Raw genomic sequence first — 26,125 nt, 5'->3', positions numbered from 1 at the left:
TATGGGTATGAATATTGCCAGCATTTATTGCCCGTTCCTAATTGTCCAGAGAACAAGATGACAATCAGTTTTAGTGATGTTCATTGTTGTCATATCGGCATGGACATGAGTCTCAAAGATTTGAGCATGACCTCAGAGTCAACTATATTTGCTGTGGGTCTTTATCAGACAGAGCAGGTAAAAATGATAGATTGCATTCTCAATGTACATGGGCATTTTGCAACAATCAGCAGTTGCTACGTGGTCACCATGAGCCTAGCTTTCTATTAGACACTTTTATTGAATTGAAATTTCACTATCTGACGTGGTGGTATTCAAACCCATGTCCCTCAAACAGTAGCCCGGGGTTTTAGATTGCTAGCCCAGTGACACCAAACCCTCTCCTCTGCACCCCTAATCCTTGGGTGTAAGGTAAGTTTTCAAGATTATGATGATTGAATGAGAAACATGCCAGTCATCTTATCAAAAATAGGACTGAAGGATCATGCAGCAAGGTTCTAAGGTTGAGACTTGGAACATGTGAAGCAACATTGTCTAAATATTACTTACTCAGCAACTTAGAGTAGTGAAAAATTGTTTTTTGGACTGGAGGCTGTGACAGCAGTGTTCCACAGGGACCGGTACTGGGTCCAATTTTGTTTATCATCTATATTCTCATCTAAATCATTTATATAAAAGGCATAGTTAGTAGGTTTACAAATGACACCAAGACTGGTGGCATAGTGGACAGTGAAGAAGGTTATCTAAGGTTACAAAGAAATCTTAATTAATTGGATCAATGGGCTGAAGAGTGGCAGCTGGAGTTTAATTTGGTAAAACAAACCAGAGCATGACTTATACAATTTAATGGTAAGGCCCTGGATGGTGTTAGAACAGAGAGACCTAGCGGTTCAGGTGCAGAATTCTTTTGAAGGTTGCATCACGTGTAGATGCTGTGGTTAAGAAGGCATTTAGCACATTTGCCCTCATTGCTCACAATTTTGAATATAGGAAATGAGATTATATTGAGGTTGTACAGGATATTGGTGAGGCCTTTCCTGGAGTACTGTGTGCAATTCTGGTCACCCTATTATCAGAAGGTTATTATTAAACTGGGGAGGGCTCAGAAGAGATTTACCACGATATTGCCAAAAATGGAGTTATAGAGAGGTACTGAATGGGCTGGAACTTTTTTACTGTAGTGTAAGAAGTTGGGAGGTGACCTTTAGAGGGGTATAAATAAGGTGAATGGCAGGTGCCTTTACCCTCGGCTGGGGAGTTTAAGACTTAGGGACATATTTTTAAGGTGAGGGAGAAAGTTTTAAAGATCATGAGGGGCAAATTTTTTTAAAGAGTATAGATCATATGTGGAATGAAATACCAAAGGAAGTGGTGGATATGGGACAGTTTCAACTTTTAAAAGTCATTTAGATAATTACATTAATAAGAAATGTTTGGAGAGATATGGGCCAAGTGCAAGCAGGTAGGACTAGTTTAGTTAAGGATTATGGTCAGTTTAGACTAGTTAGACTGAAGGATCTGTTTCTGTGCTGCATGACTGTCTGATTCCATTATACTTCCAAAATTCAGAAAAGACATTCGCCATTTAAGCTTTTAACATGAGTGGTAAGGAGTTTTATGATAATTCCATGTCACAGTTATGCTTAATCTTGCCCCTTAAGTGGACACTATTTTTCTGGCAGTAGCTCTAAGCTATTCACCAATCTCAAAATGACCTAGTTCCCTTTTCCTTTCCCATCTGGGTAACTTGCACTTCTCGAACTGACTTGCATTGAGATTTTTTTTCTCTGAATAACCTAAACTAGGTGAATTTTCCAACCTCCCTTAAATTCTCATGAATATTGTCTCTTCATTCTTGTGAGCTCCTATCCATGTTCTGCATGGTGACTAGTAAAGTCAGTATAGTCTCTGGTTCACGTGAAGGACTGGCTATCTTTGTCTCTTGTTGTGTCTTTTGAATTACTACATAGTAAATTGTGGCTGTGAGGTTCATGGTACTTTTGAAACCCTGTAACTCAATATTTTAATGGCTTTTAAAAAAACTTCACTCACAGGCTGTGGCGATTGCTAGCCAGGCCCAGAAGCTGTTGCCTGGGATTGGTGTAGTTTGTGTAGGGTTGATATACTCTCAGTGCTGTTAGGAAGTTAGAGGATTTTGACCCTGTGAATTGCAACTTTCCCTTCCCAAAACCCATTCCATTAAATCATATTTCACATGGGCTTCAGGTCTTTGGATTTGATTTCATTTATTGTAGTCACATGTACCCAAGTACAATGAAAAGTTCTGTTTTGCGAGCAGTACAGGCAGATCATAACAAAGAACAATATACAGATAAAAGATGCTTAGACAGACCAAGGCATACAAGGTTACAGCTGCACACAGGAGGTGCAGAGAAGCAAGGAAGAAGCTGTTCTTGAAACTGTGTGTGTTCAAGCTTATGTCTCTTCTGTCTGACAGAATAGGTTGGAAGAGAATATTACCAGGGTGGGAGGAGTCTTTGATGTTGGTAGCCTTTCCACTGCAACAAAAAGTGTACATGGAGTCCATGGAATGGGAGGCTGGCTTCTGTGATGGCCTAGGCTGCAAACAGTTGCCAAACCAAGCCATTATGTACCCAAATAGAATGTTTTCTATGATGCTTCTTTAAAAGTTGGTGACGGTCCTTACGGATATGCCGAATTTCCTGAATCTTGCTTCAGCAACTGAGGAAGAAGAGGTGGTGTTGTGCTTTCATGACTGTTGCATCTATGTGGGCGGTCCAGGACAGATTGTTGGTTATTGTCACAACTAGGAACTTGATGCTCTCCATCCTTTCCACCTCAGCTCCGTTGTTGTCAATAAGGACGTCTCCCCCATCTCCTTTCTTCCTGAAGTCAATGGTCAGTTCTTTTGTTGACACTGGGGGAGAGATTGTTATCATTGCACCATGACATCAAGCAATCTAACTCCTTCCTGTATTCTGTCTCATCCTTGTTTAATATGTGGCCTATAACGGTAGTGTTGTTAGCAAACCTGTTGATTGGTGTTCATATGAAATTTGGCTATACAGTCGTGAATGTATAGGGAATACAGTAGGGGGCTGAGCACTCATCCTTGCAGGGTGCCAGTGTTGAAGATTATAATGGAGGTGATGCTATTGTCTATCTTCACTGGTAGGGATCTGTGGGTCAGGAAGCTGAGGATCCAATTGCAGAGGGTGGAACCAAGACCTAGATTAGATTACTTACAGTATAGAAACAGGCCCTTATGCCCAACAAGTCCACACCACCCCGCCGAAGCGCAACCCACACCATACCCCTATATTTACCCCTTGCCTAACACTATGGGCAACTTAGCATGGCCAATTCACCTGACCTGCACATCTTTGGACTGTGGGAGGAAATCAGAGCACCCAGAGGATACCCACGCAGACACGGGGAGAACGTGCAAACTCCACACAGTCAGTCGCCTGAAGTTTGCACCTAGTTCTCGGAGTTTTCAGATTAACTTGGTTGGGATTGTAATGCTGAAGGTGGAACTACAGTCAATAAGTAGGTGTCTAACATAGGTGTCCTTGTTATTCAGATGTTCCAGAGATGCATGTTGGGCTAGGGAAATGGCATCTGCCGTGGATCTGTTTCACCGGTAGACAAATTGCAAGGGATCAAGGCAAATTGGGACGCTAGAGTTGACGTGGGCCATAACTCACCCCTTGAATCATTTCATGATTATGAAGGTCAGAACCACTGGGCAGTAGTCATTGAGGCACATTGCATGTGTTTTCCTTGGTACTGGAATGGTGGTCTTTTGAAGCAGGTGGGGACTTAATATTGTAGTAGTGGTCTATCTTCTAAATTGGAGACCTTGAATTTCATTCTATTGGAATTAACTAGACAGCCTGAAATGTGATATTTTTTGAATTGAGATATTAGTCTACAGGTCTCAAAGGAGTATTAGTAAAGTCTCCCCATTGACTGCAGTTAGCTCTCAATATTGTTGTCGTGTAAATATCTTGCACTACCTACACAATAAGTCAGACAGTAAAACATAGCAGCAAAAATCGAGACTGCTCCATCATTCAATGAGATCCTGTCTTATCTGCTAGCTTTCAGCTCCACCTTTTTGGCTTTCCCTCCAGAACTCCTGATTCCCTTAAATCAGATCCAAAAAGACATAGCTACTAGGTTGGGTCTAGCAGGCAGCAGGTGATGAGGGGAAAAATATACTTGACCTTATCCTTGCCAATCTTCCAGCTGCAGATGCATGTGCCCATGACAGTATCAGTAAGAGCGACCACTGCACAGACGTTATGGAGACAAAGTCCCACCTTCGCATTGAGAATACCTTCCATAATGTCACCACGCTAAATGGAACAGACTTTGAATAAATCTTGCAACTCAAGACTAGGCATCTATAAGGCATCATTGCCATCAATAGAAGCAGAATTGTACTCCAGCACAACCTGCCTGGCGTGGCCTGGCACATCGCACTTTCAACCATTTCTATCAAGCCAGCAGATGAACCCTGGTTCAGTGGTGTGTGCGTACCCAAACATGAGGTGCCAACTTGGTGAAGCTATCAAACAGGACTACTTGTATGCCAAATTGCATAAACAGCGAGTGATAGACAGCGCTATGCAATCCCGCAGCCAAGAGATCAGATCTGAACTGCAGTCCTGCCATATCTATTCATGAATGGTGGTAGACAATTAAATAACTCCCTGGAGAAGAAGACGCCACAAATATTCCCCTCATTAATGATGGAAGCGCACGAAACATCGGTGCAAAAGATCAAGCTGAAGCATTCGCAGTAATCTTCAATCAGATGTTCCAAGTGGATAATTTCATCTCAGCCTCCTCCAATGATTCCCAGCAGTACAGATATCAGTCTTCAGTGAATTCGGTTCATTCCATGTGATACCAAGAAACAGTTGGAGGCACTGGATAGTGTAAAGGCTGTGAGCCTGACAGCAAAGCAACTAAAGAATTGTGCTCCAAAACTTGTCGTTCCCCTAGCCAAGCTGTTCCAGTATTGTCACAACACTAGCATCTACCGACAATCTGGAATATTGTCCAGATAAGCCCTTTACATAAAAAGCAAGTAAATCAAACCTGGTGGATTACTGTCCCTCCATCAGTGTACTCTCAACCATCAGTAATGTGATAGAAGGTGTCATTAACAGTGCTATAAAGCAGCATCTGTACAGCCATAACCTGTTCAATAACACCCAGTTTGTGATATGCCAGGGCGACTCAGTTTCCTGACCTCATCAGAGCCTTGGTTCAAGCATGGACAAAAGAGCTGAATTCCAGTGGTGAGGTGAGAGAAACAACCCTTGACATCAAGGTTGCATGTGACCAAGTGTGGCATTAAGGAGCCTTATCAAAACTGGAGTCAATGGATATCGAGGGCAAGCGAGTGTTGGACGATTGATTGTTAGAGGTCAGTCAGTTGAGCTCCAGGATATCTCCGTAGGAGTTTCTGAGGGTAGTGTCCTTGGCCCAACCATCTTTAGCTGGTTTTACAATAATGATCCCTCTGTAATAAACTCAGAAACAGGGATGTTCACTGATGATTGAACAGTTTTCAGCAGCATTCACGACTTCTCCAAATTGAAGCAATCCATGTTCAATTGCAAAAAGATCTTGCACGTATCCAGATTTGGGCTGATAAATGGCATAATATAATTGTTTTAAAATAGTAATGGAAAACAATAGACCAGGTCTAAAAGTTGAAGTTCTAAATTGGAAGAAGACCAATTTTGACGGTATTAGGCAAGAACTTTTAAAATTTGTATGGGGGCATACATTCACAAGTAAAGGGATGGCTGCAGAAAATGGGAATCCTTCAAAAATGACATAACAACAGTCCAGAGACAGTATGTTCCTGTTAGGGTGAAGGGTAAGGCTGATTGGTTTACAGAATGCTAGATGACTAGAGAAATTGAGGTTTTCAGTAATAAGTAAGCATATGTCAGGTATAGACAGCAGAGATCGAGTGAGAACATGCAAGGCGGTAAGAGTATCCTTAAGAGGGAAATCTGGCGGGCAAAAAGGGGACATGAGATAGCTTTGTCAAATAAGGTTAAGGAGAATCCAAAGGGATACATTAAGGACAAAAGAGTAACTAGGGAGCGAATAGGGTCCCTCAAAGATCAGCAAGGCTGCCTATGTGTGGAACCGCAGAAGATGGAGAAGATACTAAATGAGTATTTGCATCAGTGTTTACTGTGGAGAAGGACATGGAAGATTGAGAATGTTGGGAATTAAATATAGTGACGTCTTGATAAACGTCCATATTAGAGAGGAGGTGATGATGGACATTTTAAGATGCATAAAGGTGGATAAATCCCTGGGACCTGGTCAGGTGTACCCTGGAACTCTGTGGGAAGCTGAGGAAGTGATTGCTGGGCCCCTTGCTAAGATATTTGTATCATTGATAATCATAGATGAGGTGCCAGAAGACTGGAGGTTGGCTAACGTGGTGCGATTATATAAGAAAGGTGGTAAGGAAAAGCAAGGGAACTATAAACCTGTGAGACTGACATTGGTGGGTAAATTTGTTGAGGGAATCCTTATGGACAGGATTTACATGTATTGAGAAAGGCAAGGGCGATTAGGGATAATCAACATGGCCTTGTGCGTGGGAAATCATGGCTCATTAACTTGATTGAGTTTTTGGAGCAGTAACAAAGAGGATTGATGAGGGCAGAGCGATGGATGTGATCTATAGACCTTAGTAAGGTGTTTGACAAGATTGCTTGTGGTAGACTTGTTAGTAAGGTTAAATCACTCTCAATACAAGGAGAAATGGCCACTCGGATAAAGAACTGGCTTGAAGTTAGAAGACAGAGGGTGGTGGTGGAGGGTTCCTTTTCAGAATAGAGGCTTGCAACTAGCATGGTGGTGTTGGGTCCACTGCTTTTTGTCATTTTATATGAATCATTCGGATGTGAACATGCAAGGTATAATTAGTAAGTTTGCACAACACCAAAATTGGAGGTGTAGTGGATGCTTCCTTAAGAGGGAAATCAGGATGGTAAAAAGGTTACCTTAGAGATCAAGGAAACCTGATCAGATGGGCCAGTGGGCTGAGGAGCGGCAGATGGAGTTAAATTTAGATAAATGTGAGGTGCTGAATTTTGGAAAGGCAAATCAAGGCGGGAATCAGACACTTAATGGGGAGTGTTGTTGAACAAACTGATCTTTGGAGTGCAGGTTCGTAGTTCCTTGAAAGTAGAGCCGCAGTTAGCAAGGATAATTTAGATTAGATTAGATTCCCTACAGGATAGAAACAGGTCCTTCAGTCCAACAAATCCACACCGACACTCCAAAGAGTAACCCACCCAGACCCATTTCCCTCTGACTAATACACCTAACACTACGGGCAATTTAGAATGTGGCATATCTTTGGACTGTGGGAGGAAATCAGAGCACCCGGAGGAAACCCACGCAGACACAGAGAGAATGTGCAAACTTCTCACAGACAGTCGCCCACGGCAGGAATCGAACCTGGGTCCCTGGCGCTGTGAGACAGCAGTGCTAACCACTGAGCCACCGTGTTGTCCCTAATGAAAAAGGATTTTGGTATGCTTGTCCTTATTGGTCAGTACATTGAGTACATGAGTTAGGAAGTGATGATGCAATTGTCCAGGACATTGGTTAGGCCACGTTTGGAATACTGCACGCAATTCTGGTCTCCCATCTCTTCACATTGTGAATAGTGTTATCATCACTGAATCCCCCTCTATCAACATTCTTGGGGATATGGTTTACAAGAAACAACTGGACTGGTGACATGTTGTGAAACTTGAAAGGGTTCAGAAAAGATTTACAAGGATGTTGCCAGGGTTGGAGGATTTGAGCTGTAGGGAGAGGCTGAAGGTATTTTCCCTGGAGTGTCAGAGGCTGAGGGGTGATCACAGAGGTTTATAAAATTGAGGGGCATCAACAGGGTGAATAGACAAGGACTTTTTCCTGGGGTGGGGGAGTCCAGAACTAGAGGGCGCATAGGTTTAAGGTGAGAGGGAAGAGAACTAAAGGGCAACGTTTTCATGCATATTGTGGTGTGTGTATGGAATGAGCTGCCAGAGGAAGTGGTGGTTGTTGGTACAGTTACAACATTGAAAAGGCATCTTGTTGGGTATATGAATAGGAAGGGCTTGGAGGGATATGGGGCAAATTCTGGCAAATTGGTCTCTATTTATTTAGGATATCTGGTTGGCATGGACAGGTTGGACCGAAGGGGCTGTTTCTAAGCTGTACAGCTCTATAACTCCAATTAACATTCACACCACACAAATGCAAGGCGATGATCATCTCCAATAAGAAACAATCTGGCCACCATCTCTTCACATTGTGAATAGTGTTATCATCACTGAATCCCCTCTATCAACATTGTTTACAAGAAACAACTGGACTTGGACATTAACACGGTGGCTACAATAACAGGTCAGAGTTGGGAATACTGCGGGTGAGTAACTCAGCTCTGGACTGCCCAACTATCCACCATCTATAAGGCACAAGCCAAGACTGTGATGGAATACTCTCCACTGGCCTGAATGAGTGCAGCTCCAACAACTCTCAAAGCCTGACAACTGTCTTGATTAGCACCACATCCATTCACTCCACCACCGATGCTCAGTAGTAGCAGTGTGGAACGTACCTCAGGATGCACTTCAGAAATTCACCAAAGATCGTTAGACAGTACCTTCCAAATGCACAACTACTTCCATTTAGAATGACAAGGGCAGCAGATACTTGGGACTACCACCACCTGCAAGTTGCGATCCAAGTCACTTCCCATTCTGACTTGGACGTATATTGCCAATCCTTCGTGATCACTGTGTCAAAATCCTGGAATTGACTCTCTAATAGCGCTGTGGATCAACCTACAGCACATGGCCTAAAGCAGTTCATGAAGGCAGCTCACCACCACCTTCTCAAGGACAACTAGGGATGGGTAGTCAATGCTGGTCTAGCCTGCAATGCCCATGTCCCATGAGTGAATTTAAACAATACAGAAATTTTCTGCCTTCTGAAATAATTTGGACAACAAATAGAAAGTGCAAGACAGAAACAAATGTATTTTTCCCCATATTATAAAGGAATGATTAACTGACAAGTACTTCATCACTCACTACTGAACTCAAAATGGTCTGTTAGAGAAAACCATCTGAAATTAATTGCCTACCTATGCTGGCCATTTGTTGAGTTGAAGATGTAACACAGCATGGTGCAAATGACAGGGCATGGTTTGGAAACATGTAGAGTGGATAGATGATGATGATAACCAGAATCTAACATTGATTTGGCACTGAATCTGCTTAGTAAACAATCCCAGTGAAACATATGTTCTGTTCCAAGTGGAGTCCTCATCAGACCATTATTTATAAGATCAAGGTCCAGATGAGATGCCCTTTCAATTGTTTTGGATTTTTGAGTGAGTATTTCTAAACTCAGCAGGAGGTCAGCAAAACTGTTTTTTCCTCTCGGGCGTCTGCCTACTGGAATAATGGAAGCTATAGTTATAGCAGCTATGGTATGGGATAAGTTGAAGCAAAGGCAGCAAAAAGGAATGAAGTGTGCAGAGAGTAATGGAAGAGAATGGAAATGACAGAGGTGCCAAAGCTCTCTTGATTCTGCGCAGATAGTGAAACTTATTTCTGTGAGGTATCAACCCAGGATAGATGTTCTATAGATCATCACCCTTCAATCCACCTGTTCAGTATCATCATAGTGTCATCTTGGCCAACACTCGAATTGCAAACTACTAATGAAAAGTGATTTCCAAGTTAGTTATCAAATATTCAACTGGCATTCCCATTAGTGGACTGTTCTCCTTGAAATACTTTATTGCAGAGGCTTGTTAGTTATATGCAGCGATTTATCCATAATTGAGAAGCATGCTACTCAATTTTCTTTGAAGTGGTGAATATTACTAGAAATTCAGTTCCAAATAAATAAGAAGCATCACAAACTAAGTAAATTTCCTATGCAGAATCCTCTTTCAAGGTAATCAGAGACTTCCAATTTTTGCTATTTATTTGAATTTTTAAGCAAAACCACATTGAATTTTAAATTTGAAATATTTTGTTTCATTAATCACAACATTTGATAATTGGCTACAAAAATTGATGTATAATCATAATTCAAATGGCAGTTTAAAGATCTCAAACTTAAAAAAAATGAAATTCCATTGCTGCTATTTAATAAAAGCTGCAGTATTTATATATAAGATATTTATATTCCAGCTAAACCTCCATAGAATGCTTGTGGAATAATGCAAAGCAATTGATAAAGTCCACCTTCAAATCATCACAGTTCAGTATCTGTGCCACCTATGCTCTTTGTCCATTAGTCTGTCTGGGGATCAGCTTCAATAACTTTGAAACATGGAAATAGATGGTTACTTACATGGATTTCTTCTGATTTTGAGGGTGAGAGAATTAAATGGTTGTTTAACTACAAGCAGAGATTCTGCATCCTATGTAACAAAAATGGATATGGCATATAAACATATCTCTTTCATCCTGTCAGTCTTGTCATACAAAATTAATTGCTAAGAACCAAAGTCTGAGAATAGTTCTTGTAGACATTAATGCTTGAAATAAGATCTTCCTTTGATTACTTTTGTAATACTGGGGTGATCGTAACATCTGTATTGCATATTTTTAAAATAATGGACAGCCAATTATCATATGTCTGATTATTGCAAACAGTAGTTTAACTAAAAAATATATTTTAACATGTAAATAATGTAAAGTTTCAATGTAAAATATTAATAATTTAGGAATTTATTTTGATATTTACATTATTTATATTTTACAGGCCACAGATATCTTGAGACGCATAAGTGAAAGGAAATCCACCGTGGTCAATCAATTTCTTCATGTTGGCACAAAAAAGAAATTTTATGATGCTGACTGAAAAATAGCAACAATTGTCAATTATGAAGCCCATAGGGGAATACTGCTGATTTTAAAGGCTTCTGGGATTTGCCTTAGGACTCTGTATAAACTTGTAGCTTGCTGAGATTTCAACCAAATACCAAACAGGATCTGTATATTTCTGGAGACCCATTGTAGAAAATGTCGCTTCACCTGGAGAGGCAACCATGGCTCAACTGCATATTTAGAAGGGTGATGGCTCATCCAGTGCGAATGGGATTTGATATAACCTTCCTTCTGTGGATTCTTGGATTTGCGTTAAAAGGCAACCTGGTGCTCTGCCAGAAATTAGATGACACCTACCCAGTTGTGAACACCAATTATGGCAGACTGAGGGGGATTAAAAAAGAACTGAGTAATGAAATCTTGGGCCCAGTAATCCAGTATCTAGGTGTACCATATGCTGCTTCACCAACAGGAGATCGTCGCTTCCAACCCCCTGAACCCCCTTCTTCTTGGTCAGAAATCCGAAATGCCACACATTTTGCACCAGTCTGTCCCCAGAATATACATGGTATGTTACCAGATGTTATGCTTCCAGTGTGGTTTACTGCCAACTTGGAAGTAATTGCCTCTTATGTCCAAGAACAGAATGAAGATTGCCTCTTTCTAAACATATACGTGCCTACTGAAGATGGTGAGTGTAAACCACAAGGAACAAGGAAACCTAACCTTAGTTTTTACTCAGTGTTTTATCTTTACTTTGTTTAGGATGCATGACATAATATTTGCATGTTTGTGTGTGTGTGTATGAGTGTGTATCAACGTGTGCATATGCATGAAGCTTTCCTGATGCATCAAATCTGTATTCTGTCCCCACTCATTTTTTACCCCTATGGCACGACCATTGAGGTGGATATTGGTCCTCCATCCCCCTCTCACTGACTTAAGAAAAGGTGCATAAATTGCTCATTGTGTGTGCAGACACAATGAGTTGGAAACCTGTCTTTGCAGAAAGGACAATTTTAAGTCAGTTGGTGGTGTTGCATGCTCCTGCTGTCTGTGATGGAGCTCATGTTATTTTTTAGTCTTTTATTCATTTTTCAGTAAAAAGAATATCGAAGGAATGTGCCAGAAAACCCGGCAAGAAAATATGTAGAAAAGGAGGTATGTATAAAGCTTGGAGCAGAAGAGGTTGCACTTCTCATCCAGAGACCACCAGTGATACTTTAAGGCAAAGGTCAGCAAATGTCATGTAATTTATGACATTAGTTCATAAAGCGGAAAACATGGATATAAATCTTGCTAAAAAGGCAGCACCCATAAAGGAGAAAGCCTAATTTTATAATTTGTCTTCCATTTTGCCACCTGGCCAATAAGAAAAGTTATATTTTACTCGACCTTTTTATGTATGCCATCTGCTATTTATATATGTTATTATTTATAAACTCAGATTTCAAATGTTTGTTTTCTATAAAATATTCTGCGAACCCTTATAGATGCTACCATAGCGAACAACTCAGAGGTGATTAAAATCTACCATGAGTTTGTCCAATTTAGATTTTCTTTCTCTATATTTGAGACTTTTTTTTATGACTGGTGATATTTCAGTGATTTATTGGCTGAGATGTGTCACAGATTCTTGTGATCAAAGAAAATATTATTCTTGGACTGGCTGTCACTACACTACCGCAACTTCTCATCCTGTTTGCATGAGCATAAAAGGAATTTCCAGCAAACTTCTAATGAAGAGGCAAACTGACAGAAAGTTGACAGATATTCAGGGGAGAAAGTGAGGACTGCAGATGCTGGAGATCAGAGCTGAAAATGTGTTGCTGGAAAAGTGCAGCAGGTCAGGCAGCATCCAAGGAGCAGGAGAATCGACGTTTTGGGCATGAGCCCTTCTTCAGGAATGAGGAAAGTGTGTCCAGCAGGCTAAGATAAAAGGTAGGGCCATTGAATTTCCCTGCCAGGTGTGAATTGTGTTCTACTACTACCACAATATGATATACTGAAATACTTCAAAGCAAGTTATGAAAACAGTGCATCAATGTGTAAGCAAGCTGGTTTTACAGAAGGCTCAGTTAAATTTAAAACAGCAAATCGATTTAAATATAAATGCAAAGAAACCCACTTTTTAGTAGAGAAACAAGGTCAGGTCATTGTTCATGCTTTTTTTACTCTACATGTGGAGTATATAGAAATTTAATACAGTCTCATGTCAATTCAGTTCATAGTTGACCTCTGGTCTAAAATAGTGCATTTCATGTCAGATTATCCTGATGACGTTTGATTAGCAGGAATATGGATTAATTAAGGGTAGTGTGAAGGAATAGTAAAGTATTGAATCTTAACAGCAGAACTGTAGTCTTCTATTGTAAGAACCTGTCAGGGAGCTTAGAATTAAGGTCACTATTACCTTCATGTTAAATTGACTCCTTGAATTAGCATGCTTCATTTTTTTTTAACTCATGATGTCATTACCACTCTCTACCTTCATACAGTTTTTGCCATTCTCTATCGATTATAATGCTAAAAACTTCGCTGAATGACTAAAATATTTGCTCCGCAAATAATTTAGAAATAAATTGGGGTTCCCCATTTTAATCTTGTTAACCTGTCATTGTCATATGTTTTAGAAAAATTATTTACATGTTAAAATTGAATCTGACATCTTCAAGTGTTTCGCTTTTCGTTTAAAATAATTCAGTAACTGATGTTTATGTTGATGATCAAATATGATAAACTCCATTCTACGTCACATTACCTTTAATGGACTTGTAAACATTCTCATTGAGCAATCTTGAGCAATGGTTATGGCTCATAACATAGAATAACAGTGAGATTACAAACACTAATAGATAGGACTAGTATAAATTTTACTTTATGGACTTGATTGACCTCAGGGCCTCTCCTGGACTGTGTGCTCACCAAGACATTTCACAAAACTGAAACCTAGGGAACAGAATTGGAGTACAATGTTATGTCATGAGCTGTGATTTGACTGCTAATATAAAGGAATAATATAGAGGCAGGTGCTTTCATGCTCTCTGGTTGAAAATGAGAAATTCACATCAGCGCTCGTCATAGTATTAACAAAACAGAGAACCATGAAAACAAAATTCACAGGCTGGAAGTTGGAGACAAAAATCAATTTGAAGAATGAGCTGAGAGAAATGTTGATAAACATCTTCAAATCTTGCTGCACTTTGATGTTGCTGATATCTGTGTGGCACTGAAAAGGGATGGACACCTGGGAGGATGGCTTTTATACAATGTTGAAAGCCAATGCATATGTGGAAAGACTATAGAGTTAGAAAAAATGCTCGCAATATTAAGCAATTTTAAGAAAAAGGATTTATTTTTCTCTCTGGATTCTTTGTAGATTAGTCAGAATTAAATATATTAAGTGAAAGAGGTTTTTAAGAGTGAAATTATTGTGCCCCGATAAGAATAAAAATGCTCTTTTTTTTAATTGAGGTGGTCTAGTATTGTCTAGATACTAAAGAAAAATTTACTGATTTTTATTGAATATGCTATACTTTATATTCTAATGTGGAGTGATACATTTGGAGCATAATTATCAAATACTGTAAAATTAAAGTTGCAAAGTTTTAAAGGAGTCACGTCTGTCTATAACATCTCTTACTAGGATGGTCTTACTAGGATAGGATTTAAGGCATATAACTGTATCATTTGTATATTTTGCCTGGTCACCTTGAATTTAATTGGATAGCAGTGAATTCCAATTAGGAATCATTTATGTTTTAAGAGGAAAGACTGAAATTCTAACTCTGCAATGATTTTAAAATAAAATTAATTGAAATTGGCAATGAAGTTAGAGTGCAGTTAGTTAATTTGCTAACAGGCTCTAATATAATTGAATGTTACAAAACTTGAAACTCATTTATTTAACTAGACTGCATAATACTTCAGAAATATATATCCATGCATCTCATTTGTTTGCAAAATGCATTTGTTACCTTCCCTGTGAGAAACTGTAAAACAAATAGCAGTATTTATCAAATAATCCCCAAATCAAAAAAAATCAATATCCCTTTTGTAGCTTTTACTTGAAGTTGAATCAGAATCACCATACACTCCAAATGAGCTAACAAATAGATAATTAGTAGGCAATTTACAGTCCGTATGAAGTACAAATTATTTGTGGAACAGCATATACTATAAAAACAAGCTGAAAAGATTACAAGTATTCACACCACTCCCTGCACAAATATGGCACAATATGAATTCTCAATTGTTTAAACAGTGCCTTCATTATGTTGTCCTGTTTCTTTTTTCAGTAAGTTTAGTTTATTTATTAGATTAGATTAGATTAGATTACTTACGGTGTGGAAACAGGCCCTTCGGCCCAACAAGTCCACACCAACCCGTAACCCACCCAGACCCCTAAATTCACCCCTTTACCTAACACTACGGGCAATTTAGCATGGCCAATTCACCTGACCTGCACATCTTTGGACTGTGGGAGGAAACCGGAGCACCCGGAGGAAACCCACGCAGACACGGGGAGAACATGCAAACTCCACACAGACAGCTGCCTGAGGTGGGAATTGAACCCGGGTCTCTGGCGCTGTGAGGCAACAGTGCTAACCACTGTGCCACCGGGCCGCCCAAAGTTCTTGGGACATTTCAACAGTAGCTCTATTCCTTCCAAATTCCCCAGATCTAGGCATTGGAAACAACAACAGCAAACATAGCCATGTTGTCTCTGCAAAGTCTTCCTTACTAACATTTTGGGAGCCACTGCCAAAATTGAAGAATTATCTCAAACTAGACAAGCACCGTCTCAGATTGTAAAATATAATTCCGTGAGTATGACTATTTCCCAGACACCACCATCACCACCAACAGGACAGACTCAGCGAGATCGTGACACAGTGATATACATTAGGTGAAAACTGCTCTGGGAATCCTCAGCATTGACTGCAGACTGCATCTGGTCTTATGGAAGAAGGAAACCACCTAATTACAACATACTGTCCTCCCTGGTATTACTCCTCCTCCATGTTGAACAACATTTGGAAGAGACACTGAGTACAGCAAGGCTGCAGAATATACTCAAATTGGGCAATTTCATTGTCCACCACCAAGAGAGGCTTGGAAGTAGCACTACAGATCGAGCAGGACATCTTCTAAAGGACATTACTGTTAGACTGGGTCTGCCGCAGGTGAAAGTGAGGACTGCATATGCTGGAGATCAGAGTCAAAAAGTGTGGTGCTGGAAAAGCACAGGCGGTAAATGAGCATCCAAGGAGCAGGAAGGTTTATGTTTCGATCCTCGGATGCTGCCTGACCGGCTGTGCTTTTCCAGCACCACACATTTTGACTCCGAGTTTGCAGCAGGTATTGAGGGAAACCAAAAGAGTGAAAACGCTTGATATCACTATGCCTCTTGTCCATAAATTATTGATAACAGTGACCACTGCTCTTTCTGAAGATGAAGTCCTGCATTCACGTTGATACCACCTTACATCATATTGCATGGCATTATCGCTGTGCTAAACAGACAGACTTTGAAGAGATCTAGCAACTTCAGACACTGTATCCATGAGGCAGCATCAGCCATTGTCAGTAGTATTGTACTCCAACTCATGGCCCGATATATTTCCCACTCTATCATTGCCATCAAACCAGGAGATTGACTCTGTTTGATGAAGCGTAGGAAGCCATGCCAGGAGCAGCATCAGGCATACCTAAACACTAAGTGTTAACCTGGTGAAACTACAAAACTGAACTGTGTATACCAAAGAGTGTAAGGAGTGAGTGATAGACACAGCTGTATTTCCACAACTAACAGATGATATCTAAGCTCTGCAGTCCTGCTATATTAAGTCTGAACGGTAGTGAACTATTAAACAACCCAGTGGAGGAGGCTCCTCAAATATTCCCATCCTCAATGATGGGGAGATACTAGCACAACATTGCAAAAGATAAGGCAGAAGCATTGGCAGCAACATTCAGCCAGAAATACTGAATGGATGATCCATCTTGGCTTTCTCTGGTGGACTTTGGGATCTGACAACATTCCAGCACCAGTATTTCAGACATGCTCTAAAACATGTCACACCCCTTGCCAAGGTGTTCCATTACAGTTATAATAATGGCATCTACCCAATAATGTGGAAAATTTCCCAAGTATGTCCTGAAGAAAAAAATCAGGACAAATCCAACCTGGCCAACAACTGGCCTATCGGTCAACTCTTGATCCTTTGTAAAATAATGGAAAGTATCATCAACAATTTAACAAGCAGTTCCTGCTCAGCAACAACTTGCTGAGTAACGCCCAGTTTGGTTTTACCAGAGCCACTCAGCTCCTGACTCTATTTGCAGTCTTGGTTCAAAAAAATACAGAAGAACTGAATTCCAGAAGTGAGATAAGAATGACTTCAAATGCAACCTTGTCATCAAGGACAGATTGTGATGTCAAGGAGCGCAAACGAAATTGGAGTCAATGGGAATTGGGCGGGGGACAGCTCTCTGCTTGGAGTTGTATCTGGCACATTGGAAATGGTTGTGGAAGTTGAAGGTCAGTCATCTTGGCTCCAGGACATCTCTGCAGACATTCCTCAAGGTAGTATCCCAGAGCCAACCATCTTCAATAGGTTCATCAATGACCTTCTCTCCATCGTAAGGCGAGGAGTGGGGATGTTTGCTGATGACTGTATGATGTTCAATATTGTATGCAAGTCCACTGAATCAGTCCATATCCAATGTGACAAGACCTGGACATTATCTAAGTTTCAGCTGACCAGTATTAAGTAACATTTTGCGCCCCACAAATGGCAGGCAATGATCATTTCCACATGAGAGAATCTAAATACCACCCTGACATTCAGTGCTGTTTCCATCAGTGAATCTCCTACTAATCAACACCCTGAGGGGTACCATTGATCAGGAACAGAATCTGACTAGCTTTAAAAATACAGAAGCTTCAAGAGCACATCAGCTAGCAATCCTCTTCTGATAAGTCCCTGCCTGACTCACTAAGGCCTGTCCATCATTTAAAAGACAAAAGTCAGGAGTATGATGGACTACTCCTCACTTTTGAGTGCAACTCCAACAACAGAAGAAGCTTGGCACCAGCTGGGACAAAAAAAGCTGCTTTGTTGGCACCACGTTGACAAATATCCAATTCCTCTACCACTGATGCTCAGTAGCAGGATGTACCATCTACAAGATGCATAGCAGAAAGCCACCAAGACTCCTTAGGTAGCATCTTCCAACCCATCCACAACAACCAATATAAGGACAAGGGCAGCAGATATCTGGCAAAACCACCATCTGCAAGTTCTCTTCCAAGCTACTGACCATCCTGACTTGGGAATATATCAGTGTTCCTTCAGTGTCTTTGGGTCAAAGTCCTGCAGTTTCCTCCCTAAAAGAGTTGTGCGTCTACCTCCAGTGCATGGACTGCAGCAGTTCAAGAATACATTTCATGACCACCTCCTCAAGGGCAACTAGGGGTCAGCAACAAATGCTGGCCCAGCCAACGATGCCCACGTCCCATGAATCAACTGGCAAAAGAAGTCAAAAAGCCATTTTGCATAATCCAAGAAAGTTGTAATTGATTTCTTTTTAAAAGTCCTTTTCAAACATTGTTTTAAAAATGTGAGGAATCTGTAATTATTTTTAAGATATTCCAAATTTTCCTTGCTATATTAGTTCTGCGTCACCACCCCTCTTTAGAAAAAGAAGGGCCAATTTTATACGTACAGCTAATAATTCATCATACTTCTAAAACAAACTGTGGTACAGACGTATAGTCATACCTTACAATCGTTCAAAATCTAATATGTTCACTTAAGTAAGACATTAATACCATCTTTTGTTCTTTGAACCCTTAAAAGGGTATCTGTGATATTGTTGTTTGGCTTTTAATGAAAGCTGAGTCCAGTGTAATGAAGAATAAATGTTCTTGAACTTAAAGTAAAACTTAAAAACAAAAAGGCAAAACAATCTTTCTAAAATTAAACAAAGCTGAAGTGTCGTGTAAGGAAGTCAAGCAGAAAGTGGCCTTGCTGAAATGGCTTCCAGTTGTTGGCTTTAAATCTTTTCTGTGAACTCTTAGGTTGTGATCTTGTAGACTAAACTTTTTATTTTTCACTCTTCATGCTGTTTTTATTCAAAAGCTTTATTGGATTGTACGCAGTTTGGACAATGAAATAGCATTTGTGAAGGGCCCAATATATTTTACCCGTTTGGTTTGGTTAACTTTGTCAAGGTTATTGATGAGCCACTAGGCTTTTGGGAATTGGCAGTGTGAATTGGAATCCAAGAAGTCTCCTTTTCATTACACATTTGATTCAGAAAGATTACTTTTTTTTAACATCAGAAAGTAAATTATTATTCACTTCTTTCAAAGAAGGCGCAGATCCACACTGACAGACTTAAATTCCCAGGCACCATTTTCTTGCTTTACTTTTTCAGATTTTAGGCAAAAATATTTCAGTCAATGAAACATTTGAGTTGTCCAGAATTGAATATATTGCCCTATTTAACATTAGGACCTTTCTTAAATTAGAACCAAAATGCTCAAAAGTTAACCCTTTGTTTTTCTTTTTCAAGAATCCGTACCTGCTTTTGTGCATGTTGTTGAAATTTTGTTTGGCTGCATCTAAGAATTTTAAGGTTATATCGATGTTCAGCTAAGAAAGCTTGAAGTTCTTGTTATGCAGCTCACAAATGTTCTTGATTTTTTTTCTCTGCTTTACTTCTTCACACTGCACTTCAGCGTTGTTTAATTTTAGAAAGATAGTTTTGCATTTTTGTTTGTAAGTTTTACTTTAAGTTGAAGGTGATTTATTTTTCCTTGCATTGGACTCCGCTTTCCCTCAATTTCTTTTTTGGTTTTGAGGTCCATTGTATGTTATATTGCCTTGTCTTGCTAATACTTTGCATTTTTAATTCTGATGGCTTTCAGCATCCCCAGCTGTGAAGAGCTTTTCATCCTGATGCTTCATGTCAGTTTTAAAAAAATGGGATAAGTTTCTGATTTTTGAAATAACTATTCTACAATAATTAATATTTTGAATATTATAAGCTGTTCTAAGTTTTTCAGCTTTTCATATACAGTTTGTTTCAGAAGCCTTAATGGGCTTTCCCTAAGTTACTGGAAACAGGAATATCTTTTCCCCAGCCAAGTTGTTTCCTAACAATAAATCAACACCTTCAATGGGTAGATGAGGTGTTTTAATCCCAGTAGGCACTGCTAACATTTTTCAAGAGAAATCCTAACATCTACATTTAACGGAAAATACCATAATTTCATACTTTACAATAAAAACAGGCTCCATGATGTTCACAAAAAAAACTCCATTTAAGCATTACTCACGTAACACAATAATTTTACTTATTTATATGCTATTAATCCAGTTTCATTTTTAATCTAACCAATAAAGTAGTCCTGATTTTTTTGAATTCCTGATCACATTCTTCATTTTCTTCCTGGGACCAACACAAATTTATCTTTCAGCCCTCCTTGTTATGGACGAGGCCAGACCAACTCAAAACATTTCAAGAAGGTAGCCCAGACCCCTAACTTTGATAGCTGTTTTAAGCAGTTGAAAAGTCTATGTACCAAGTGTGATTCAGCTGGCCCAGCCACTTGGATTTAAACAAAATTTATTTACACACAAACAAAAGAGAGCAGAATATAGAATAAAGTAACTTAACTGAAAACCCAATTGACTCTATCGCAACTTAATGTTGCTGTACCAAATACTTGCCACACTTCCATAAACACATCCTTGGCAAAAAATCAAACACAGGTTCTTACAGGAGAGATGTTGGAGAGAGAGAGAGAGGATCAGCATGGAGCTGTTTCTTTGACCAGCAGCCTCAATAAAACCAAACCTTGAACTGGGAGAACTTGATATTCCCCTTTCACTATACAAATGTTTTAAAAGAAAGACTTAAAAACATTCTCAAGTAGAAATACCCAGACATACTGGAACCTCTGGCTTTACAACCCCTCTGAAAAAAAGCCAAGGACAGAATAACATTGTTAAAGGAGCAATATTGTCACATTCTGAATTTATTTTATTTTTAGTATTCCAACAATTCTTCAAGGCATAATATTTCATGGGGATCCTTAGATTAGATTTTGACTAAGTGACTGGGAAAAGGAAGAATTTCTTCTCTGAGGTTTGTGTGTCTTTGAAACTCATTGTCACAGAGTCTTTGTGCATATTTAATCAAGTGTCTATCTCAGTCTTATTAGGGGAAACAAAGGTTATGGTAAAATGCAAGAAAATGGATGTGAGGAGTGCAGGATCAGCCATGGTCCTACTGCATGGTAGAGTAGGCTCCGGGGACTGACTGGCATACATCTGTTCCTATCCTTATTATTTTCTAATCATCCAGTTTTTCTCCAGAAACTTAACTAAGGACTTTTCAGTTCAAATTTGAAGCTTCACTGCATTCTCCAACTGCTGGTTTCATTCAGGTTTACTGTGGTTTTTTTCTCAAACTTCAAGTGTAGTATATCTTGTAAGGTCCAAAAAGGTAAGTAACTTTTTTAATTGAGTTTCCAGGACGACTACTGATGTTGAAGGCTTCTGACTCAGTTCTTTCACCAACAAGCAGAAGGCATTGTTGCCAATTATCATTTACCAACACTGCAGACCTAACAACCTGCTTTGAAAACTTGAACCCCTTCTCATAACATTGCAAAATAATTCTGATTTCTACTGAGAATGTTCAAAATTAGATTTTTACTTTTGGAAATCTTACAGAATCATAGAATTGTAAAAGTAACGATCTTGAATTCAGTTAAAATCAGCATGGGATTTCAAAAAACGAAAGCTGCATTAATTGACATTGCAATATTTGGGGGTATTACTCAAACAAGCAGATGCAATCTAGCCTTTGAGCTACAAATTTTGTGAGCATCGTCAGAATCACTCAACTGTCACAATTAAAGAAGGGTTGTGGTTATCTATTCTATTGTTGAATCATGTGGTGAAATTCTATTCTGGAAATTCACACCTGTGAGAATGCTTGTTGTGAGATGCTGAGGGGTGTTCTAAAATTTCTCAAATTTAAAAAAAAGTCATGAAACTCAATTCTAAATTCTGTTAATGTGCTTTTGAAAAAGCTAGCCCACATGCCCAACTTCTTTCACCACAGCTGACCTGTTGAAATTGTCCAGTTCTCTTAGTAGATGCTTGTTTCTTGACTGACACTCCTTTATTGTAAGTTAAAAATACAGAAAAAGCATGCCATGTGGCAGTTGCACATATCACCTGATCAACATTATTATTAAGAATTTGTGAGCTTTAGCTCTGAAATATTTTAGTTGTGATTCCAGCAGTTCTTATCTAACAATGGAGAAACCATGATCAGGGTTGTTCCCCACTCTGTGCAAGACTGCTCTTTTTCTTGTGCAGATTTCTTTTACTGTTTGGAAGGTGTTGAGAATGCTTTTGTCTTTCAACCTTTGCTGGAAGTTTTTCTGCAGTTGTTTGTGCTTCTTTAGTGGGGCTTCATTGCCTAACATCAGAAATTTAAGTGGTGACGATGGCAGTCAGTGAAGCCCCAAGCCAGATTGTTGAGGTGACAATGAAAGAGCATGAAAATGATACACCACTGACCACACTTTCTTCAATAAGATTTGGATCCTGTAGATGTGAAGAGTTAGACATTAGTTTTGAAGAGTTGGACACCTAGTCTGCAAAATATCCCAAGTGCTGGAATATTTGATGCAAATTTTGAGACTGAGGGGCATGGATAGGGTAGATAGACAAAGTCTTTCTCCGGGAGTTGGGGAGTATAAAGATAGATGACTTGGCTTTAAGGTGAGAGGGGAAAGCTTTAAAAGGGACCTAAGGGGCAACTTCTTCATGCAGAGGGTAGCACGTGTATAGAATGAGCTGCCAGAAGAAGTGGCAGAGGCAGGTACAATGAAAACATTGAAAAGGCATCTGAATGGATATATGAATAGGAAGAGCTTAGAGAGACATGGGCCAAATGTTGGCAAATGGGCCTAAATTTATTTAGGATATCTGGTCAGCTTAGACAAGTTGGACCGAAGGATCTGTTTCTGTCCTGTACACCTCTATGATTCTACAATATCACTGCACCCATGAAATTCTTCAAGGAGAAGAAAAACTTGTCCCAACTGTGAATTCCCAGCAGAGCTGCAGCAACAGGACTGAGTTGTAGCTGTACATCTCTACAGCACTCTACACCTGTCAAATATGTGACATTCCTCACCATGTGTGTTGAAAGTGCTGGGAACTTCATTGAGGTTAAAGATGTCTTGCTGATTTGAACCAGCAAATATGATGTCAAAGTGACTCAAGGTGAACAGAAGGGAGCAATACTTTTCACTCCCTCCAGCTTTGCTACCTGGTCTTATGGTTATACAACATAGAAGATACCCTTCAGCCCATCAAATTTATGCTGACCTAGTGAAAGTAATCCTGCTTTTAGCCCGTTGCCTTTAACATTGACATTTCAAGTATTCATGCACATACTTTTTAAAAGTTGAGGTTTCTTGGCTACACTACCCTCCCAAGCAGTGAAATCCAGAGCTGGTCTATGTTGAATAGCCTAAATGTTTGTCACTCTTGTGACAGATGTGACTATGTACCAGCTGACTGCAGCATTCATCTGTAAGGAAAGTAACCAGAAAGGCCATCAAACAAAGCTCTGCAAGAAAACTAGCTGCTGTGCGTCTGTGCGGACGTAGACCATCTCAATAACACCTGTCGAATTGAATTAGCTTTATTGTCACATCTCAAATGAGTAAAGTGAAAAGTTTATAAGTCGCTACTTATACCACCATCTTAGGTACAATCCTTTGTTACAGAATAGAGAAACAAAGAAAATAACTTGTATTACAGCTATGCACAGAATGGTCATAGGTCAGAAAAAACAAGTAGTAAAGTTGAAAAGGCCAAACATCATAGTCTCTCTCCAAAGGCTCTCTGCAGCAGACTGTAGGCAGTCTCCACGTGGTCTGATCGTTGGCTGCTGCAATGCTCTGAGCTGGGTCACTCCTTGCTCACACTCCTGCACCAGACTGCTACCCCCGCTCTGCACTGGGCCACTGGTTGTTGGTATCCCCGCGCTGGCCGCCAGTGTCCTCGATTTGGGACGCTGGCTGCTCCCATCCCTGTTTCCCTCGCTTTGGAGGCTGGGGCCAGTTTTCCGAGGTGGAGAGAGTGAGAAAGAAGAAAAAGAAATAGCAGAGTGGAGGAGCTCTTGCTGAAGCATACTTTGCTGCCACCATATTACCAGAAATGCTGTCTCAATTGCACAAAAGCATTAAAACACACAGAGGGAAATGCTGGGAACCATGTGTATGAAACCACCACTGGGGTGTTCTGCAATTCTCCACTCTCTCAAAGTATTTCAGTGAGCATATTAAGATGAGACAATGAACAGCACAGTGAGGGACAAGAGGAAGAAAAAAAAATTGTGTTCTGCCAAACACCAGTACTGATCGCTGGGCCACTTGATCTTTACTGACCAGATCAAAGGATGAGGAATCAACAGATGAGCATCTGGGTGAGTAGCAGTTGCTGAATTAAAGCAAAAAGATGGGGCCAAGAATGAAGGAAGCCAGTTCCCAGACCAGGGACAGAAGTGACTCTCATCCTCATCCAAAGTATAGTAATCCCTTTCATCCACACTGTAAAGATATAAATGGCATCTCCAGAAAAGGTGGCAAAGCTCTAGGAAGCAGATGACAGAGCCAAACCATCTGAAGACAGCAAAGACACCAGAACACGTGAAGTGAAAAGGGCGGTGGATCTCAGGTCTGTGCCAGCAGCATCTGCACTCTCAAAGGGGAAGACTTCACCAATGAGAACCCATCCAAATTTCTCACTTGGCATGAACTCTTCCAACCTCCTCCACCTTTTGATGTCACCTGAGTTGAACAGTTCTGATGTGCCAGGCCAGGGCAGTTTCCCCAGTCTTTGCAAGTAAGACAATTTGTAAATGCCAAGGAAATGTAGGTACAGACCTAAGGACTGAAATTGTCGGAGACAATGTTTTCAGGAAGGGACAAAACATTGTAAAATGGATATTAACATAGTTTCAATTAACATGTGTTAATAAGTCCACTACATGATGCCACTCAAACTTGGGTCACCTGGTCAGGGTTAGAACTGAATTGCTATTTCAACAGAATCATCTGATACCACACTTCAGCTCCTACTTGCAGTGGCCATGGTGATGGTCATCTTTAGGGTGGCACAGTGGCTCAGTATTAGTACTGTAGTCTCAAAGCACCAGGGACCCAGGTCAATTCCACCCTCTGACAACTGCTCATGTTTAGTTTGCACATTCTCTCTGTGTCTGTGTGGGTTTCCTTCAGGTGCCCTGGTTTCCTCCAACAATCCAAAGATGTGCAGGTTAGGTGGTTTGGCCATGCTAAATTGCCCATTGTGTCCAGGAATGTGCAGGCTAGGTAGCTTAGTCATAGGAAATGCAGGGTTACAGAGATAAGATAAGGGTTGGGTCCTGGTGGGATGCCCTTTGGAGGGTCAATGTGGACTCAGTGGGCTGAATGGCTTGCTTGCACACTTAAAACATTCTATGGTCTGGGACATCGATCTGGTTGGAAGGAAACCACTCTCATTCCTGCTGACTCGATGTTCTTTTGCAAGTAGATGTTCTCACCATTTCCAATATTAAGGTGGCAGTAGCAAGTACCCCTTACAAAGTGTAACATGCAGACCTGCTCTCCTCTAGTTAATTGATGTAAAAACCTTGAAAACAGTGAGCGGTTGGCAATCGTTTAGCCTCCACTGCTGCAGGTATTACCCAAGCCAGTCGCTTTGGATAGTGACTTCAACAAGATCATCAATGCAGTTGAAGGCTTTGGCAGGACCAACAGCACACTGAATGCCATGTCCCAACTTCTGATGGTAACAGTATGTTGTTGTTGTTTCTGTATGTTCACAGTTTAATTCATTGATGTCAGGCTGGTAGTCTTCTCTGACCATTGCTTCCTACTGGCAGACTGTTGCCCACATGAGTTTTAGATTGGTGGCAGGTAGAAATGGATGCTAAAGGTGAGTTTGCTGACCCCAAAAACATTGAGGAACCCAAAAGGAATTTCAAATGTTGGGTAATCATGAATCCCCTGTTTTCCTCTCACTAGAATGTAGGAGACTCGATTAAAATGTGCATCAAGAAATTCTTCATCCTCAAAAGCATTCAGAAGACAAAAGAACAGCAAAGAAAAAGTGCAAATTCCAGAAAATTGTCCAGAATTTTCC

The 26,125-nt window shown here is 40.2% G+C and overlaps 1 protein-coding gene across 14 annotated transcripts in view; it reads left to right on the top strand.

The window, feature by feature from the left end:
• Positions 1–26,125, top strand: part of nlgn1 (neuroligin 1) — a 689,649-nt gene that overhangs the window by 132,579 nt on the left and 530,945 nt on the right. For 6 of the 14 annotated variants that reach the window (XM_072572610.1, XM_072572609.1, XM_072572614.1 and 3 more), the window contains exons 2-3: positions 10,810–11,565; positions 11,976–12,035. The exons of 2 other annotated variants lie outside the window; for them this stretch is intronic. In XM_072572610.1, the coding sequence (XP_072428711.1) occupies positions 11,070–11,565; positions 11,976–12,035 (556 nt within the window). In that variant the 5' untranslated portion in view covers positions 10,810–11,069. The remainder of the gene's footprint in view (positions 1–10,809; positions 11,566–11,975; positions 12,036–26,125) is intronic. 6 more of the 14 variants (XM_072572618.1, XM_072572617.1, XM_072572615.1 and 3 more) reach the window with 2 other exon arrangements.

This window comes from Chiloscyllium punctatum, chromosome 6 (assembly GCF_047496795.1).
Source record: "Chiloscyllium punctatum isolate Juve2018m chromosome 6, sChiPun1.3, whole genome shotgun sequence".
In the NCBI taxonomy this organism is placed as follows: Eukaryota; Metazoa; Chordata; class Chondrichthyes; order Orectolobiformes; family Hemiscylliidae; genus Chiloscyllium; species Chiloscyllium punctatum.
Note: the sequence above shows the minus strand (reverse complement) of the source record. Positions and strands in the feature narration are given on the sequence as shown.